This window comes from Lathamus discolor, chromosome 5, assembly GCF_037157495.1.
Source record: "Lathamus discolor isolate bLatDis1 chromosome 5, bLatDis1.hap1, whole genome shotgun sequence".
NCBI classification, from domain to species: domain Eukaryota; kingdom Metazoa; phylum Chordata; class Aves; order Psittaciformes; family Psittacidae; genus Lathamus; species Lathamus discolor.
The window spans coordinates 43,277,431-43,297,765 of NC_088888.1; the positions used below are offsets into that span (position 1 = coordinate 43,277,431).

Here is a 20,335-nt window from a genome sequence, read left to right on the forward strand (position 1 = left end):
CGTGGATTCATGATGCAGTTGTGGTAGTATTGGGTTGGCCAGAAAAGGTCTCTGTAGGTGAGGCAAAAATAGACCCAGGTGAATGATTGAGCTGAAGGGATGAGGATAAAATTGTAGATTTTAAAGATAAAGGGGTATGTGGCAGCCTTTGGAAATGTCCCAGGTGTGTGGACTATGAGGCATTTAATATTCAAGAATTACTATGGCCATTTGTGATGAGGAGATGGGAACAGAAGCATTGGAAAGACAGGATTGGCTGGAAAGGAAAAGAAATTAAATTGAGTTATACCAGTGGGAGGAGATATTTGTGAAATTATTTGAAGACACATCCAAGATCTACATGGAGAACTGGAAAAGAGGGCACTGAAGTAAAAGCGACAAGGGTAAAAGAGATTTGAAGATGTTCCAAATGCATTAGTTGAAACAATGACATGATCTAAGATCTGGCCAGGAAGAACTCATAGGAGTAATTGGCAGATATAGTTACAGGAGAACAGAACATGCCTTGCTGATGACTAAGGATTTTTTTTTAAATCAAAGAGAAAAAGAGTTTTGCTGGCTTGAAAAATGTAGTATCATTTCTGTAACTTTTGAAAGTGTATAGAGAATGATGAATGCTATAATTCTATGAGTCTAATTTAAATGATTGTTCAGAAATTTTTATATGCTCTGAGCATTTGCTATTTACTTCAATTATATTAAACTGATGTGGATAAGCCAGTGCATGTTGGAAATGGAGTAAATATATTTTGCTTCAGAATATTGCACCTCCCTGCCATAGTCAATAAGCTGTGACACAGACATATGGTAAGATATCCTCTTACACTCTCAAAAAAAACCCCAAACCGGCTCTCTTCCTCCTCTTGACAGACAATGGAGGCAAAGCATTTTGATTCTGTGTAGTTCATGCTGTCTCTCCTGACTGCTAGTTGTCTGCAAATAAGCATTTAACCTACATTACAATATGGTACAATGTATTGCCTTTTCTGAATGAAAGACCAGGTCCAATTGCTGGTCATATCAGCAAAATTAATTTAGAACTTGTTACAGCTTCCTTCAACCTAGCCTTACATTCCTCAAGGGCTAGCGCTTGCAGTCAGCAGAGCTAAAGGAATGGTTTTGCTTTGTTTTCTATTGAGAAGAAAAAAGAAGTGTAGGCATGTGTGTTATTTCAGCAAACTGAATAGTTGGAGGAGGACTAGTTTCTTTGGGACAGGATGAAACCATTAGACAGCATATCACAGAAGAAAATAGACTCTGTGGTTTGGTAAGCTATTTAATGTTTAGATTAGATGAGATTTTTCTCAATACAACCTGAGTTACAAGCAATTTCAGTATGACTGTTGTAAATTGGTTCTTTGTATTTGGAGTGTCCATATTATTTTCCCATCTTACCATATTTTAAGCCTTGTCAGAGAAGAATTATTTTGTGCAAATGTTTAAATTCGCCTCTAACCACTTGAAAATTAACTTTTTAATTACAAAAAAAAAGAACCTGGTGTATTTCTTTTATCTGACAAATTTACTTGGTCATCTTTTCCAAAGATATTTATATTAAATGCATCTAGAGAAATGTAACATTATGTTCAAGCTCTTAGACTTAAATAATAAACGTGTCGACGTTAACTCAAAATAGTTTATCTGACTAGGTCCCTTAAAACAGATTTTTATTTACAAGTACCAAAAGTGACTTTCATGTTTCATTTTAGTCAGTAAGTGATACCCTGAAAATGCATTTTGGCAGAATCCCATTCCTTGAGGTAATACTACCTTACCTCCTTTGCTTTGCATGCAAAGGAGCAGAGGACTTCATCAGCCATCATGCTATCATCGAAGGTATGGTAGGTTGTAGCTGCTGCAGAGGAATTTCTGAAACTGGTATGCCTAGATCACAAGTGCTTTAGCACATGTTTTCAGTTAAGATTAGCTGACTTGACACGTCAGCTGAGGCAGTATAGATTCATTGATCAAGAGTAGTGCCTGGCTAGTGTGGACAATTTTAAGTGATGGTGAACAAAGATAACTCATTATGCTCTGAAATAGTTTCCTTCAGTATGGTTGTTAATGTTTTGCCCTTTTCAGACCTGTGAACTTGTATGTAATGAACTCAGTGCAGCTGTCTTAGGCTGCAAATGCTATTAGTGTAGGCAAATAAAATGAGAATCACCTGTAGCATGCATGCAGCCAAAGGGGCACCCCTGTGAAAGCATAGTTTCCTTAAGGACTTCAGAGAGTCTGGGAGTCATTAAGATCCTTGCTGTCCGTTCTAGTAAGACCTAACCATGAGCATGGTTATGTTTTCTATCTGTTTCATTCCCTTGCCTCTAATGTACAGTACGTGATCCCAGGCAAGAATGGATATAACTGCATCAGTTTAGAAAGGAAAAAATCAAGAGATTGATATTCCATATGGAGATAAGAGCTCTTTGAATTATGTACATTAACCTATTTGCATGGGGCTTGCTATTAACAAAGATAAATCAGTTGAAAGTGGGAAGTGTAATATGAACAAAAGCCAGCAGCAATTTTGGACCATTGCCCTTAGTTTTTACACATGACTTCAGACATGAAATATGGACATTACAGTGGAAATGTAGGCATATGCAAGTTAGAGCAGTTAGTGAAAGCCTTACGGGGTGTTCTTCAGGGCAAAGAGGGGGACTGGTGACTGAATCATGCAGCTCATGGCAGCTACTCCGTGGCGCAGCAATGCTGCCTGCCCACTCTGATCCTCATGCATAGCTCTGACTGCTGTGTACTTGTGCCGTTTCAGAGCAAATAAATGGGTTTGATTAAGAGCTCATTCAATTAATCAGCCTCATATGGACTTTGATCAAATGCAAAGAGGTCTACAATAGGTCTATGGAACATCTTGAAACTGCAGCATTAAGGGATAATGCTATCTATACAGAAGATATACAGACTTGAGCATTAGAGAGGGCAGCCAGATATTTACTTTCCCTATTCATGATACTTTGGATGACTTACTGCATGAAGAGATTGGTGCTGCCAGGCCCAGGGGTCACTGAGTCTGGTGGCTTTGGGACAGGCTGGGTATCGCTGCTACCTGTGTCAGTTCAGCTTGGAGCTTGGTAGCAGCAGACATGCTCTGTCACTTCCAGCTTTCTGCTGTTCCTCCATATAAGGATGAAATGAATTTGTGTTTCATGCTGTTTTGTTTATTCAGCCTGGTAAACTTCTTTAGTTTCTTCAGCTTCTGAAAAGGTACCTTGTGGCTCAAGGTTGGAAATTTAGAGATTCAGCCATTCTACTAAGGAAGCAATAGTTACCTTTCCTAAACTCCTGTCTATATGTAGTTTTTTGAGAGGCTGTGTTATGCTCACTGAAAGAAAAAAAGCGTCCTTTCAACATTCTTCCACATCTATTTTTCAAATGATGATTTGCAGATTTAAAAAGTATTGATTCCTTGGTAGGCAGCAAAAAGCATTTGGGTCAAATAACTGATATTTTTCCAGACTGTCCAGTAAGACAAACTATCTAGCAGATGTAGATAACTGTGTATTTGAGTTTGGCAACTAACTGTTATTGCACCTCTAAAAGAGATTTAAGGCTAATAGCAGGAACCTAGCTGGAGGCTGCAAGTCTGTGACTGAACAGTTTTACTGAGTTCCGGATAAATAAGGTGAAAGGTGTTTTGAACTTAATAATGTTCCCAGCAAATTGCTTTCTTTCATTACATTGTGAAATATAGGATGAACAGTGTGCTAATTAACATTAAAGAAGAATGAATATTTGTGCCTACTGGTCAAGGGATTATCCTTATTAAAACAGGAAATAGACTTTGATTTCCTGTTTTCAAGTATTTTCTCCATAAACTTTGAATGAAAAATCGAGGTTAAAAATAGGTTACACTTTTACATAATAAAATACACATCTATTATAAGTTAACAAATAGCTTATATATGGAAGGAAGGGCATTTTTCAGATTGTTTTACATTGAAACACACGCATCCTGCAAATACTTCACCAAATAGCGCTTACTGAGAAATAAGAAACCGAGCTCCTCTAATTTATTACATTGTGACATGGGCTTTATAGGTATTACAGTACTCAACATTTGCATATCACTTTGTATTAGTAGTTTGCTAGACAAGCAAATTTTTGGTACTGTTTTTAAAATAAGAAATCCAGAGATGCAAACAGTAAGGTCCGCCTGACAGATTAGGGGGAGGACAATGAATAAAATTCATGGTTTCCTGGACTGTGAAATCATGAGATGTTTATGTCTATGAATGTAAAGAATCAGCTTAGGGTATTTCCATGGTAGTAGGCTGACCTACGTTCTGTGGACAACACTAAAAGATAAAGTTATGCTGCTACTCCTCCTCTACTCCACCCACGCACTCAAAAATCCTGAAGTATTTCCTGAGATACTCATCATATGGCCTTATTTAAAGAGAAATAAAAAAATAAAATAGGAGGTACACATGCTGGCCTGCTGTATTTTGCCTTTGATAAGTGGTAATGGGTTTACTTTGAAAAGACCAGTCTTTCTTCACTTCTGACACTGTGAAATGGCATTAATAGAGTGTTACCTTTTGACCATAACTGAGAAGGGAATAGCATAAAACCACTTCCATATTGGGTTAGATGCTTATAACTCAAGAAATGTCTCCCAGATGGGGGAGTTCATTAAAAACAGTATTCTCAGCATGATACAAGTGGCCCACAGGCTTCTACAGATGCAGCTTTTTTGGTACTCAGTGAGACTGCTTGATGCTACCCTGTGATCATTGTCATTTACCCCATGCAACTCTACAGCCCTGGGGAGGAGTGGCTGGAAAAGCTGCCAGGGGGAAAGGACCTGGGGATGTTGGTCAACAGCTGGCCAAACATGAGCCAGTTTGTGCCCAGGCAGCCAAGAAGGCCAGCGACATCTTGTATCAGAAATAATGTGTCCAGCAGCGCCAGGGCAGTGATCATCACCCTGTACTTGGCATTGCTGAGACCACACTTTGAATCCTGTGTTCAGTTCTGGACACCTCACTTCAAGAAAAACATTGAGGTGTTAGAGCAGGTTTAGAGAAGGGCAACACAGCTGGTGAAGGGTCTGGAGCACAAGTGTGATGAGGAAGGGCTGAAGGAATTCGGGTTGCTTGGTTTGGAGAAGAGAAGGCTCAAGGGGGACTTTATCACTCTCTACAGCTATGCAAAAGGAGGTTGTAGTGAGGTGGGTGCTGGTCTTTTCTCCCAAGTAAGAAGTGATAGGACAAGAGGTAACAGCCTCAAGTTGTGCCAGGGGAGGTTTAGACTGGATATTAGGGAAACAAAAATCGCTAAAAGGCGTGTCAAGCACTGGAACAGGCTGCCCAGAGCCATGGCAGAGTCACCATCCCTGGAATTACTGAAAAGATGTGTAGATGTGGTGCTTAGGGGCATGGTTTAGGGGTGTACTCAGCAGTGCTAGGTTAATGGTTGGGCTTGATGATCTTAAAGATCTTTTCCAACCTAACCAATTCTATGATTCTGTCTGTCTTCACTTGTCTGCTCTTCTTGTACACTGGTGAACATCATGTATCGAAAGATTATTTTCGTCTATATTTTCCTTAATAGAAGGAAAGGAAGAATAAGGTACTTATCCTTGTGTGCTTGAGGAAATTCTGCTCCCAAGCAGAAATAATGTTGCAGTAGTTGACAGCATTTGTGTCTGAGACTACAACCCTACTCTGGACATCCTGTCAGCTTGTCCAGAATGGTGCTTTACTCTCTCACACCTATTTCTCCATGGTGAATAAGTCTGCCAGCTTCACTCATCTTTTATACCTACTATTTTCTCTGCATATTTTGGGTGATAAGAGTGTATTCAGTTTTACATCAAGATTGGGCCTCTCCAGTTTAATGCTATTCCACACAGCTTTGGGGAAAATTCTGTTTAACGCTTCCTTCTCTTTTACCTTGTAAAAGCCAAGAACATTATTTCTTGGCCTGGAGCTGGACTTCTAAGAAGGACCTTTCATAGGCCTATGAAGAAGAAATATGATCAGGTCTGTAATAACAGTTGGACAGGTAAGCCAGGAAATAATTGTATCTGTTCTTACCACTTTTGACAACTACATACAAAAGTGTATCAGTATGAGGTATCTTGCCAACACCATTGAAAATTCTTTATTGCTGGCTGTGATGCAGCAGCTGCATTATGATATACTTTTGTCATAGAGGAAAATTTCCCCAGAACCCAACAGCAGTTACAACCATCTCAGCATGAAAAGCCTTAGGCTGATGCAGAGCCCAAGCCACGGTCTGCACATTTTTCCTATATTTGGAAGGTGTATGTTAGTTACATGTTCTCAAAGTGCAATATAAGGTGCTGTGTGAAGACAGGCTTGGCTTGTGGGTTTGTCATGTGCAGGGTTGTATGTAAGACCCATCCTGTCATTTGGGTGATCCCAGTGAAATATGCTGAGTGATGGTGCAGTCTGGACAGCTGCAAGAAATAGGAGTGGGATGGGGCACAAGATGCAAGTGTTTTCTTTTATGGCAAAGTTTACCTTTTTGGAAACATTTTAAACTCTTACCTCTGTAGCTATGTGGTGGCTGATAATCCCATACTAGCTAGTGTTTGATACTGTGTATAGGTTGGTGCGTGGCAGCTGGACATTCAGCTTTTGCTTGAAGTATAAAGATGTTTAATATAAAAATGCCTAATGTAAATAGAACATCATCTTTAACTGGTTTCACATTTTTAATAATTTTTTTTAATAACATGTCAGAGTTTGGGGCTATTTGTGGGATAAACAGTTTCTCTCCAGGGAGTCAGGATTTTCTGAAGATAAAATCCTGTAATTGCATGATATTTTAGGCTGAAGTGCCTGCCTACAGCATCTTTCTTTAATAACCATGTTTCTTTAGACAGCAGAAGGAGCGGGGCTTTGGGTTTAATAAGAAAAGGTAGTGTCATGAAGAACTTAAGAATAAGCTGTTCAGTCATGTAGGAATGTTACAATTGGAAAAAAAATATTTAAAAAATGTGAAGGATCTGCACATGCTGTCCTACTTAAAGCATAACAATGCTCTTAAGTCTAAACTTAACCTCAGAGTACGTGCTTTCAGGAAAATGAGTGAGAATTAGGTAATCAGGTCATGGTTTCCTTTTCTGCACAGCTGCCCTAAATTCACCAGGGGCTATTTTTTATATCACTTTTACAGGCTTTTACTTTGATTGTTTTAGGTGGAGACTGCATGTCTTTAGCAGCAATATGAAAAAGATGGTTGGGTCCAAATCAACAGATTCTTGTTTATACAAATATACAATATAACATAAAGATACTGAGCTTTAATTGTCTTCAACCAACCAACACATCAATTATGAAATGTGTGGAGGCTTGTGATGGTCACAAAAATATCATTTATATCCCTTGCAACCTTCAGAAAACTTTTTCCAATTCTCTTAAATTCTGGTTTGATAATCAAAAGCGGCCTATGAAGGAGCATTGAGTATATGTCAGTGAGAAAGCTGCATTGATGCATGTTAAAAGAATCGTAAAATCAACTAGGTTGGAAAAGACCTTTAGGATCATCAAGTCCAACCATTACCTAAGGACTGCCAGTGAATGAATGTATCTAGCAATACCTCTTACAGTGGTGGCAAACCTTTTTTATGTAGTAAGCCACCTAGCAAGCTAACACCCTGCAATACTGAGTATTAGGTGTGTTTTGAGATAGCCTTCTGGTTTCGGTGTTGCAATCAAATAAGCATACTGTGAATGAAAGCAGCAGAGGAATGTGGATAATGTGTTTACCTTTTAGTAAATCATCAGTAAACTCTTATGCTGAGGGTATCTGGTTTTGTTACTTACTCACTTAATAAAACCAATCGGTATACTGACGCCAGAAGAATTGTGACAGTTTGTCTTCTATAGAAACCTGTTGTACTGTTTCTGCTCTTTTTTTAAGCTTCTTTTAGATAACTGAAAATAAATCTCTTGACATCATTTTACTCTTCATTTATCTTTTCCACAAAACCGCATGAAATTTAACACCACTTAAAGTTCATGCTTTGCTCCTTGTTTTCAGTCTCTTGTGAGGAGTAAGAGTGCTGCTGGAGAAGTGTCCCTGGGGACGTCACTGATGCTGTTGTACTCCAATTCTGACCTAAAAGGTGCTTCACAGAATTACAGTGTTAAATCTCAGTGGTGTCAATTTATCAGATTTTTTGATAAATGCTGATAACATGGTGTAAGAAACTCTTATAATATGCTTTTTTGTTGTTGTTGTTTTAGGCAATATATATATCATAATGTGGCAAATGCACACCCAGTAGTGCAAAAAAAAAAAAGAAGTGTTAATACAGCATAGGTGGTATCACAGAGTTCTTTTTCCCCAATTCCATTTGCAACACTTGCGGCTTGCTGTTCAGAAATTACTGCATTTACACTACTGTCACAAACTGCCAGCACTCATAAATGAAGTGCTAATCTGGGAATTTGCCAAGAAAGTTGTACTACAAACGCTATGACTTTTGCCTCTATTTGATCCATGAAATAAGCCAAAATATGAAAGTCTGTGGTTATTATGCTGGAAAAAAAAAAATGCTGGTGGAGCCAAGTATCTTACAGGCAGTACTGTTTGTATTACAAGATTATGAATTCCCCCTTGCTCTGGTCACGGAGGAGTTTGCTTGCAAGCATACCCAGGCTTCATACAGCCAGGGGTGGTTCGGAAGGCTGTCCTGCAGGTTCTTCTCACCATCCACCTCATGCCAAAAGTTGGAACTGGGCCAAAAGGTTTCCAGCTGTTACTGCTGTGCAGGGTGTGTTTGAAAGCAACATCTTCATGGAGTTTCTGGTCTCCTCTCTCTTACAATTTTCTAATTGCCCACGCAAATCCAGCCCTAGCACTGAGTATTCAGGCTCTTCTATGCACCATATCAGTATCCAGAGGAAGTGTGTGTGCTATGCAGTTTGGTTCCTACTCTGCTTTGCCATTGACCAGCATTTTGAGTGATATCTCTTGTTGAAAGTGTTTTAAAGATTTCTGTGTATTTATGTTGACAAGGGCGTTTTCCACCCATCGGTTTATACGTGTTTGACTCAATTCATAATGTTATTAGTGGAGCAGTCATCATTAGATGTAAGAAGAATTTCTAAGCACAGAGAAATGTAAATTGCAAAAATGAATTTGTTGATAGAAGGTTGCATTTAATTGGTCATCAGGTATTCATGGCAAATTTTTCCATAATTGAGCAAGAGAGATTTCTGTTGACTGTTGAGTGTTAAGAATCATTATTCTGTTGTTTATCCCCGTTTTGTTTGGATTATGGACTTCATTGGAAACACATGCATTTTTTTACCCATTGCACTAAACCATGCTTTGTTTCTCCTAGCTGTGTTCAATTTTGCTACAAGTAAATATAATTCCATAGATGACCACCAGTTGTTCATGATAGCAGTCAAGAACCTAACCTTTTCCCTCCTTTTTTTCCTCTCCTTTTTTTTTTAACTCCCTTTTGTGTTGGTTTTTTGGGTTTTTTTTCCCTCCTTTTTTCTCCTTTGAGCTGTTTTGGCAGCTGGAGTTAGTTTTTATTTTGATACGTTTGACATAAAGGATGGAATGTGTCCAGTTTGGGAAGCAGAAAAGCTAGTGGAGCAAAAGAAGTTCTATCATTGTATTACCAAAATCAAGAGTATGCTTTCAGGTCCATCAAGTAGAAACAGCTTTTGGTTCCAGCTTGGGATATACACGAGAAAAAATTGCAATTAAAGGGTTTTTTTTTTTATTTAAAGGGAGAGAATTTAGCTGTGTTGTTGGCACCATAAAACTTAACATTTTATGGAAACAAAATGGAAAAACAGATTATAGCATATATTAAAAATAGAATGTATAGCTTACAACTTTGGGGACCAGCCAAGAGGAAGTTGTATATTAAAAAAACCCCAATAACCATATATATGCTCTTAGGGGACTCAGTCATGGACTGAAAGGAATATGAATCCAAACATGGCTTTTTTCTGTTTGGTCAGAATTTCAAAATGAGCAAGCCACTGAATTGTCCTGAGTTCATTCAAAGTATGTAGGTGTTTCCATGTGCCCACAGTGATTGTGCAAAAGTATGCATACCCCCAAAGCATGTGTGTAGATATCTCCTTTCTTGTGCCTCTACAGTTGTAAAGGGGAGGTCTGCTGGCCCCATCTCTGTGTCACTCAAATCTACGTTTTACTTCCTGACTACGAAGTGTTACATCCTTTTGCATTAGTGTCACCACATTCTGTTCTTCAGGCTTGCCAAAAAGGACAGAGGGTGGGGAGGGATTTCAATTAGAGGAACTTCTGGCATCTTCCAGGGAGAGTGAGCCAGAGAATGTACTGAATGAAAGGTGTGTTCTTCATGCTGCTTGCTTGAGCAGCAAGCAGCCCTTACATCCTAAATCTGATCTCAAAAAGCACTGAACTCTTCCTGATCTTCATCTTCCTGAGGTAGCTCTCCTTTTTGTCTTGTGTTATGGTTTATGTGCTGGTGTTACTAACTCTCTATTAACTTCAGGCATAATCTCAAGAAATCATGGCAGTCTGTAGTATTAGACTCCTGCCAAATGAGACCCACCCTGGAAAACATAATTTAGCCCTTGCCACAGAATGAGCTTCCATGTGTTAAAATTGTTTTGATAAAAGGTACTTTGCCCTCCAGTAAACTTTCATAGAATCATAGAATAGTTAGGGTTGGAAAGGACCTCAAGATCATCTAGTTCCAATCCCCCTGCCATGGACAGGGACACCTCACACTAAACCATCCCACACAAGGCTCCATCCAACCTGGCCTCGAACACCACCAGGGATGGAGCACTCACAACCTCCCTGGGCAACCCATTCCACTGTCTCACCACCCTAACAGGAAAGAATTTCTTCCTTATATCCAATCTAAACTTCCCCTGTTTAAGTTTTAAGCCGTTACCCCTTGTCCTGTCACTACAGTCGCTGACGAAGAGTCCCTCCCCAGCATCCCTATAGGCCCCCTTTAGGTACTGAAAGGCTGCTATTAGGTCCCCACGCAGCCTTCTCTTCTCCAGGCTGAACAGCCCCAACTTCCTCAGCCTGTCTTCATATGGGAGGTGCTCCAGTCCCCTGATCATCCTCGTGGCCCTCCTCTGGACTTGTTCCAGCAGTTCCATGTCCTTTTTATGTTGAGGACACCAGAACTGCACACAATACTCCAGGTGAGGTCTCAAGAGAGCAGAGTAGAGGGGCAGGATCACCTCCTTTGACCTGTTGGTCACGCTCCTTTTGATGCATCCCAGGATACGGTTGGCTTTCTGGGCTGTGAGTGCACACTGCCGGCTCATGTTCATTTTCTCAGTGACCAGCACCCCCAAGTCCTTCTCTGCAGGGCCGCTCTGAATCTCTTCTTTGCCCAGTCTGTAGTGGGGAAAAAAAAAAAACAAAAAAACAAACAGAAAACAAAAAAACAAACAGAAAACCAAAAACCAAGAACAGCACCAAAACAAAACAAAAAAGACCCAGAAAGTGAAAAGGCAAAAGAATTTATTACAGGTAAATTCAGAGGGGGAAAAAAAGTGACAAATTAAGGGTAAATTTGGAGAAAAGATTGATAAGTGCATAAAATACATTTGCTTTAATTGCAAAATTAATCAAAACCTTCACCTAAAACCATTTTAACTTAATTGTAATGATCTCTCTAGTACAGGCCAATGCTGTGATCTACCTGGTGGTTGTGTTGAGTTAGTGTGTCATTTTGTATGAGGTAAAACTACCTACAGGATCATATTACGTTGAAATCAGAATGCTCATTTGTAAAGTCAGGAGAAACCACCAGGCATTCAGAAGGAGACAATCTGAGTCTGTTCTCTTTTTATGTTGTGATTAGGTTTGCTTTTCTAAATAGATGAACTAATGTGTTCATCACTAATGCAAGTCATGGGGAAGCTTTGCCAGGTACTTTGTATTAGCTTTGTTCCATGAATTAAATTAAGTCTGATGCAAGTTACTGCAGTGAGAACTTAAGGGGATAAATCTACTGAGAAACTATTAAAAGTAGGTGCTCTAGAAGGGAAGTTTTCTTACAATTGATTAACACAGTTTCAGGAGCTATTAAAAACTAACAGAAAACCAACACAACTCAAAGGATTTTTGTAGTTTTGTGGAAAACAAGTCAAGATCCAACTGGCTTTTTTGGTATTCAAAGATAAAATGGGGAGGAACATGCTTGTCTAACATTTTGGACCTATCCTTTTCTGTTTCATGTATCTTATGCAGTACTTGAGCCCAGCTGTAGAAGAAATTGTAGGAGGACTGGACTTACAGAAGAAACTAGCTGGTGAAATTTTTAAATCTGTAGAAATAATGGAAGAAAACTGTTTCCAAAAAAGTAAAAAAAAAAAAAAAAAAAAGAAGGAAATTAGATCTAAAAGTTTCTGCCTTTTCACTACCTCTAAAACGCGTTATTTTCATTGCAGAGTTTTAAAGCTCTATAAAATTTCCATGGAATAAAAGATTAATTAAATTTAAAATTATTTGGCTTTGGATGCAATGGCATATTGATTCCTAATTCCATGGAGAGTGGGGTTTAAGATGCATATGATAAATTCTTAATAAGGAGTTCCTTACTGCTGTTTTAAACATGTATTTCTCAGAAACCCTCGATGTCTTCGTATTATTTTCTTTGTTTGCTTTAGCTATTTAAAACCTGAGGTCTAAAAAATGGGAATTCTACCTAGTTCACAGGCATTAGAGCAGAATTGTTCCTGAAGTTAAGGCTACTGCGGTGGATGTTGCTTGTATCGCATTAGAAACTATATGTGTTCTCAGGCCTTATGGTTGTTTCTCTTTCTGTGAAGGGAGACTTACTAGCCCATTTTGTGTACCATTTCATAGAGGCATATTATTTTATGTCCTGTTTTCAAAGCCATGTTCTTCTCAATGCCTTCTTTTTTCTTCCAGCTGCTAGACTTTAAATGCTCTGATTCCTCTATTTAATAATTTTACTTTACCTCTCCAGTAATTGAAATCAGTAATCGAAATCAGTTATCATTTTGCAAGCAATATCTTAATTCTGTCCTGAAATAAGTTTTGTGTTTATTCACATGGCATATTCCTGTTTAGCTGTTTTTTCAGTCTTTCTCATGCATTCCCTTTGGATTAAAAGTCTCCTCTGAATAGTTACTTTAGCCAATAGCCAGAAACTGTGGATATTTACTGCAATCTGCAGGCTCAATTACCTAATGGTAAAAGTGGTTGTTGATTTCTTAGTGCGCTGATTTTATGCCTTGAGGCATTCATGAAATATAAATAAATAAGGTCATAAATGACCTTACAGTAAGGAGACTGGATTGGGGGGCTGTGGGGTGTGGGTGTGCATACTTTGAATAGCTTATTTAACTTTTATCACGAGGTACTTCACATGCCTTTAGATAAAGTGTGCAAAAGGTATATTGTGAAAGCTGTTCATTGATTGATATCAAATCTGCCGGCAGTGGGCAGACAAACAAAATGGCAGGCAGTAGATGTTTACTGCACTGTGGACATCCTTAGCAACTCCCAAGAGTACTAGTCGAAATCAATTTGCAGTGCTATTCTTCCCATTTGGTAGGATATCAGATAATATATTTGCAGTAACACACCATGTCTTACATACTGTTTTTCATCTGTAACTTTCTGAAGTGTCAGCGAGGAAATGCAAATTAGGTGGAATCCCTGTACTCAGATGAGATGGAACTTTTCCATCAAAAGCAACAGAATTGGGAAATTACCCAAATTTTGTGGAAATCAGGCTGGTACTACTAGCAATAGTAGGTGCTGCTTGTTTGAATGATAGTACAACCTGAGTCTTGAAATCCTTTGAGATGTTGAAGCTTGCTGTGTTTATTCAAAAACATTTCTTTAAGCATAGTGCCAGATTAGCACATCTCTTCTGCTTAGGGTCTCGCATATTATATGGGAGGCATCATAAAAGTGAAGATACTAGAAAGCTACTGACCTGGATGTGTCTGCAGGTTCAAGCTTATCAAAAGATTTGCCTGTCCCAAGTTAGCTTACACAGAGCTAGCAGAGGTCCTACAGTCTACAGGACCAGCCACTTGGCCATGAATGAGAAATTCTCCCCAAGGGTGGTGCTGCAGACTTCCTGTGAATGCACCTACCTTTGCCATGAGGCTGCCCATCCTCTTCAAGCTGCAGTCCTTTCCTTCCAGAGACCATCTTCAGCCTCTGGGCAGAGAGGGGAGTTGAGTACAGGGTAGAAAAGAGAGTAAAGCAAGGAATGCAGAGCTGGTTTTTTTTGCACTGAGTACCTATTCTTTAGTACTGGTTTCCAACCTGCTTATGTTAATACACCAGGGTTAACAGCTCCCTGCTGTTCACATGGTCTTGAATTTTGAAACACTAGGAATGGTGTAAGTTGGTGGTTTGTTTTTTTAATAAAACTTCTGATAACTAGAATCAAGCAACCCCGTAACAATAAACAAAAAAACACACCTTAAATTGTTTGTAATTTGAAGTTTAGCTATTTTCTGCAACCCCTTGGAGGGATCTGCTAATCCTTTAACAAAACTGAAAGTAAAATCTTCGTGTGTCCCATCAGAAACTTTTAAGAGCATCTGAGGCTTTTTTTTTTGAGTAATCATCCCATGATATAAACTCCAGGCCGTGCAGCTGCAAAGCCTGGTTTTGAAATAGTTTATGAAACACCGCTACATCGTAGGTGGTGCATTAGGGCATAATGATGCTTGCTCACTGTTTTAAATGAAACATCACCTGACTCCACTTAGTAAAAACTAGCTCCTTTTCAGGTCTTTATCTTTTGTAGATTGTTCTGTATGGATGAGGAGAAGGTAGAGGTAGGTGCTGATTCAGCAATGGATGTAATACCTCAGAATATTGTTCTTACTTCTTGAGCAAAAAGGAAGGTTTTTGTTGTTTTTCGCCTGTTTTGGAAGTGTTTGGAGTGGCACCTTTCCCACCGTCCGGGGGACGTAAAGTAGATTCACTTCTCCTGGTAAATCTTCCTTGCATTTACTTTTGAATCAAAAACCTGCCACTAACATGCTTAGAAGGCTTGGTCCTGTACTGATGACTCAATGGAAAACAGAGCCTGTATGAAGAGTTATGGATATAGTTGAATTGCTGTGTAAGTATCAAAATGATAGACATTTGCTAACTGACTCCAGCTGCCTTAACAACAGAGATAGAGAAGTATGAAATCTGGAGGAACACAAGTAAACTGAAATATGGGTGTGTTTGTGTAACATCGGTTAAAGAAAATATTAGCACCCATTTGTTTTCAGGACTAATTAAGTGAGCCTCAAAGCTTCTGACAGTAGGTGAGACATTCCTTTTTAATTCCAAATAGGAATTCTGTTTGGAAACTTGATTAAAATTTCAGCAAACCACTGGTGCCAGAAAAGCTTGCTGTTTTAATAACCTACCCGTATTTCATTTTATATTGTCAGTTTTCTCTCTGCCAAAGCACCTATCACCTCATGCTGCCAATCCATTGTCATGCTGGAAACATCTGTAAAGGTTTGCTTTATGGTAAAGACTTGCCCTTCCTTTCAAAATCACTGTCTTATGTTCACTGTCTTCATGACTATTCATTTAGCATTCATTCTTGTTCAGTTTCATTTCAGTAACAAGAGGCTTTTGAGAGATGCAAAGTGACAAATCTTTTCGTTCAGGAAGGAAACCTTCTGACGAAAGTTAACGTAAGGCATTTTGTCATCAGTGAATGCAAAAGACCAGTCAGCGTTTCCTGATTTCAGCATAGCTTGGACAATTTGATTGGATTTTTTGCTGGACGTAGCCCACATTTTGAATTTGGTGTTGTATTGCTGTAGAGTGTGCTCTTTCTTAGCAGAAAGAAGAGGAAGAGAGCAGGAAAAAAAATAAATCCAGAGTTTTGCAACACTAAGCACATTGAGTTTGCAAGCCGATTGTCATATTGGCTTGTCATATGGACCAAGTCATATATTTAATAGGCTGTAAATCAGAAAATCTGTTCCTTAAACTGCTGCTGGAGAACTTGTTTCAGGTAGCAAGAATCGTAATGCTATCAGTCTCATCAAGTTTCTTTTATGAGTTACTGGAGACAAACAGGCATACAGCAAATGCTACTTCCATTCACGTACAGCACAAGCCACCTTATGTCCATTGCTGATACACGTGCAGAAATCTAAGATGTTTGAACTGTGAGTAAGCAAACGAATATGCAGGTGATGGTAGTGATGACGATCCAGCTAGCAGTTGCAGTGCAAGCTGCCGAGGGATTCTGAATGTGTATGTGGCTTATTAGTCCATGATGAAATCTTCATGGCTACTGTTGCAGCTCTTGTGTTAAAGCTCACACATATGCCTGCCATGATTGTGGTAGGGGTTGGGTGTGAGTTACATCCTCATTTTTGCCGTGTAGGTCTGTCTTCTACTACTTTAAATACAGCTTTGGTATTAGCAATTTTGTCCAATCAAAGCCTTTGGCAAATACGACATTGATTTAATTTCTTACTTTTTTTTTTCCCTAATAACTAATGTCTTGTGCTGAAGACAACATGCTTTCTCCTGTGCTTTATGTAAGCTGCCTTTCATATGTCAACTTTTATTTTGTAGATTTTTGTGTTTAGTCTGAATTTGGTGCTATATTTAAGATTAATGTTTGTAACATTGCTGGCATTAACTTGTAAGTTCAAGCTGGTAAATGAAAGTATTTTCTTCCTTTCCATTTCAGATTATGTAAAGGGATTTATTTAAAGTGTGCCTTGCAGCCCCACCCTCTTACTCCTCAGAAATAAACCAGGATCCGAGCTAGGTTACTGGTACCAAAGTGAAGGACCATGTTTATCTTCCATAAAAGTTTTCTTTCTTAATAGATGAACATAACATTTACTCTTCTACCTTACTCTGGAGATTACAACATTGAAGATAAATGTAACTTACAACTGCAAGCATAACAGTACTATCTGTCTTTCTACATGATAACTGTTTGTTATCCTTCCGAAAAATGTGTGGTGACTAGCCAGACAGCAAGCAAATGCTGTTTTGTACACCTGCATGCCAGATGTTTTACAGCTGTGCACACACTGCTGCTGCTGAACCGACAGTGAGTGCCATGGGACAATTGATTCAGGAAAAGTATGAACTTTTCTCTTGGGATGGGCTGAAATGAGAGTGAAGGGGACAGAGCTGCCAGTTGAAGGAATTGCTAGTGCAATCAAGAAGCAAATCTTTCGGCATCTTGTTTGGGGATATTACTGACATTGAGAGTTTAGGAAGATTTCCTCTGGCTTCGTTAACAGCTAAAACATTTTCCATGGAACTTCAATGTCTGATGAAGTTAACACAGGATTTGCTGAAGTAACATAGGTGAACTGATTCTAGTAAATGAGCTGCATAGATAGAAATTTTACAAAGATATATTGGAATTATGGACTAAAAAAGTCATATTATTTTTAAGGGCAAATGGGTATCTGAATGTTGCAAAGCCTTGAAAATCTTCTCATTATTGAACTTTTCTTTTTCTTCCCAAAGCAGATCTTCTTCTTTCTTCGTTCTGAAAACCATGGACGGTTTGACAAAGGAAATGGTGCTATTGTCACAAGCCCAGTCCATTTTCTGTCCTTATGACTCCCACAGTCATTCTCCTTTACAATATACTTTGCAGCGTTGATTTGAAAATTGCAATATTTTGTAAGGAAGTGGGTTGGTTTTGCTGTCGTGTAATCTTTTATTTATTCAGCAATAATAACATACTGCTTTGAATGTCAAAATGGAATTTCCAGGAACTGATAGGCTGCACATGGTATTTGTAGCCAAATCTCAGTGTAGTTGCAGCTGTATTCTGTGTCATGTCTTTAAAGAGAGGAAGGAGGATATCACACACTGCTCTGGGAAGGAGGCCAAGGTATTTGACATGAAAGTGGGCAGGCATATGCGCCTTTATGGGGGGAATGAGGGAAGGAGTGTGGTCCTGGAAGTCTGTGTAGTGATGGACACATTTCTGTTGCTCCAGAAGCCAACTGAAACTTTGGATTAGCATCTATAGCCTAGTCACTGACCCAAAGTTTTTAAGGCTTTGAAAATCTGTTTTTAAGTTGGTGGTTTCTGGAATTTGTTTACTAGCGACCTCCCAGTCTGGCAATGAAACAGTGTTTTCTGTTTTGTTTCTTACTTGTCTTCCAGGCCCATGAAGCAAGAGTGCAAACATATGATAATGGAAAAGAGAATTATAGCCACCACTATGATCTAACTTGATTTTTAAACGCAGGATCAAAGAAAAATTATGTCAAATTAGCATCATGGTACCTCAATGTGAGAGACATTAAAGTTTTGAAAGGAGATAGCCAAAATCTTCCTGCTAAAACACAAACTTCTCCAACTGTGTTTATGCTTACTTAACTCTCTTCAACAATTAACTTTTTGGTGCTCCACAAAAGGAGCATTGAAGGTAGCACTTCCCTAGGCTGCAAAGTGTGAGTGGAGGACCCCATTGCACTGTGTCATGCAGTGTGGAGATCTGTGATGGTATATATTATGGCACAGTGGGCACGGGAAGGACTACCTAAAGTTCCAATGTTGGCAGTTAGCGGGGTGCTACATCTGAATTTTGGTTCAATGGCATGTCCATCTGAATGTATAGCTAGCTTTTGCTTCCAAAGATATGGTGTTGCTAATAGGCTTTGCTGTCTTTACATTATGTTGAGCTCTGCTATGTCAACACAGGGCATAACTGATGAGCAGGGAAGACAGCCGTTCTAGACCCACATGCAGCCAGGGAGTTTTCCCTCTGGTTTTGGGGAATATTAGCTGTGGTGCTGAAAAGGCAGCTCATACTCTCCGCCTGCTAAATGGATATTTCTGGTTTCCCATTGTGCTATTAAATTCATTTATTTCCCGTCTCAGGCATAATAAGCATTTAGTGGAGGGGTTTTCCCCCGTGATTGTTTCCTGAGTTAGTAGATCTTCCTTCACTTTGGCAAGAATCTTCCTTAATAAACAGTCTTATCATCAGTTATTAATTTCATATGACTGGCCTGTGAAACACACAGGATTATTGAAAGCTATAAAATTTGTGTTAGTTGTTTTCCTACATCGTAATCCAATGATCTCAGTAGTGCCTCAGTGGGTTTGATCATATAAATTTATTGCTGGTTACCCACAGCGAACCAACAAGCTGCAGCTGTTTGATTGGAGGTCAGATGAACTTATCTGCTTATACCCAATGTGGTTCAGGGAAAAAACAGCTGTGAAAGAAGTGTTGGTTTTAGTAACAACTGCTTTGGTTATAACAGTTTTTTTTTTTAAGTCTTTTTGTAGTTGTAAGTTTTAGTTGATTTTAGTAACATGAAGTTACAACTTCATTTAATCCTGTTTTTAACCTAACAGCAAAAATGTTGATACTCAGTATTGTTTCATAGTGAAGTGGGAAGAGTTACTGTAGTAGAACAGTGTGCTACTAATTGCACCTGATGAACTAGCATAAAGTATCGTATTATTATTTAATGAGTCCTTAGATCCTGTGATACTTGAAAGAAGGTTAATTGGTTGCTTACAAGCTAACTGTAATGGACCGTGTTTAAATTCATCATTTGATTCTAATTTTCTTGAAATCTTCATTTATGAGGTTTTCACTTCCCACCCCCAATATTTGTACCTCCTCTTGCTCTGACGCTGAAGAGCATTAGCTTAAAGTGCAGTGTTGCTTCCAGACCTTTATGTCCCTTGGTGTGAATGGGTGGTGTGCTGGGACAGTCCATTCTCTAGTGAAGAAGAAACATGCCTGTCTTGGCTGATGGTTCACGTGGCAGGTAAATTCTAAATGGTGCCTGTGTGAAAAGTGTGATCAACTGTAACTGGTTTGGCACATTTGTGTTCCATATTAACTTCCTCTTGTTTGTATAGATCGTACAAACAGCAGTGTGGAACCATTGTGATTTTATTTTTCTCCTTTTGATTCTGTAAAATAAAGTGATTTTCTTCTCTTGAGAGGATTAGTGCTAGAGGGGGGACCCAACTTCCCTGAAAGGATGTGTTTGACACAGCCTTGCTTTACAGGCAGGTTAAATTACTGCAGCTGGATGCTCTGGAAGGCCCTGCCATAAAGGGAAATGTGGCTGCTGAAATAGCTGTGCTCTGAGTCTCAAGAAGGCAAGCTAGGGCAAACTCAGCCCAAGTGCTCTGTTCTCAGGGCTAGCTCTCTGCAGAGTGCTTGAGCAAACTTGCCCAACATTTCTGTTCTAGCAAGACAAAGTGCTGCATTGTATATTAGAGGGAAAGTTTTAAGATGTTGGGCTGCACCCCCAAATACAATTTATAGTGCTGGAATCTTGGGGTGGGGCATACACGGATTCTGCAGCACACACTGTGACTAATGTACTGT

The 20,335-nt window shown here is 39.1% G+C and overlaps 1 protein-coding gene across 5 annotated transcripts in view; it reads left to right on the forward strand.

The window, feature by feature from the left end:
* Positions 1 to 20,335, forward strand: part of MTHFD1L (methylenetetrahydrofolate dehydrogenase (NADP+ dependent) 1 like) — a 156,937-nt gene that overhangs the window by 111,931 nt on the left and 24,671 nt on the right. Inside the window, exon 27 of one of the 5 annotated variants that reach the window (XM_065680563.1) lies at positions 18,139 to 18,227. The exons of the other annotated variants lie outside the window; for them this stretch is intronic. Within the exon in view, the coding sequence (XP_065536635.1) occupies positions 18,139 to 18,210 (72 nt within the window). The 3' untranslated portion in view covers positions 18,211 to 18,227. Of the gene's footprint in view, positions 1 to 18,138; positions 18,228 to 20,335 lie in introns of those variants that run through there. 5 annotated transcript variants of the gene reach the window in all.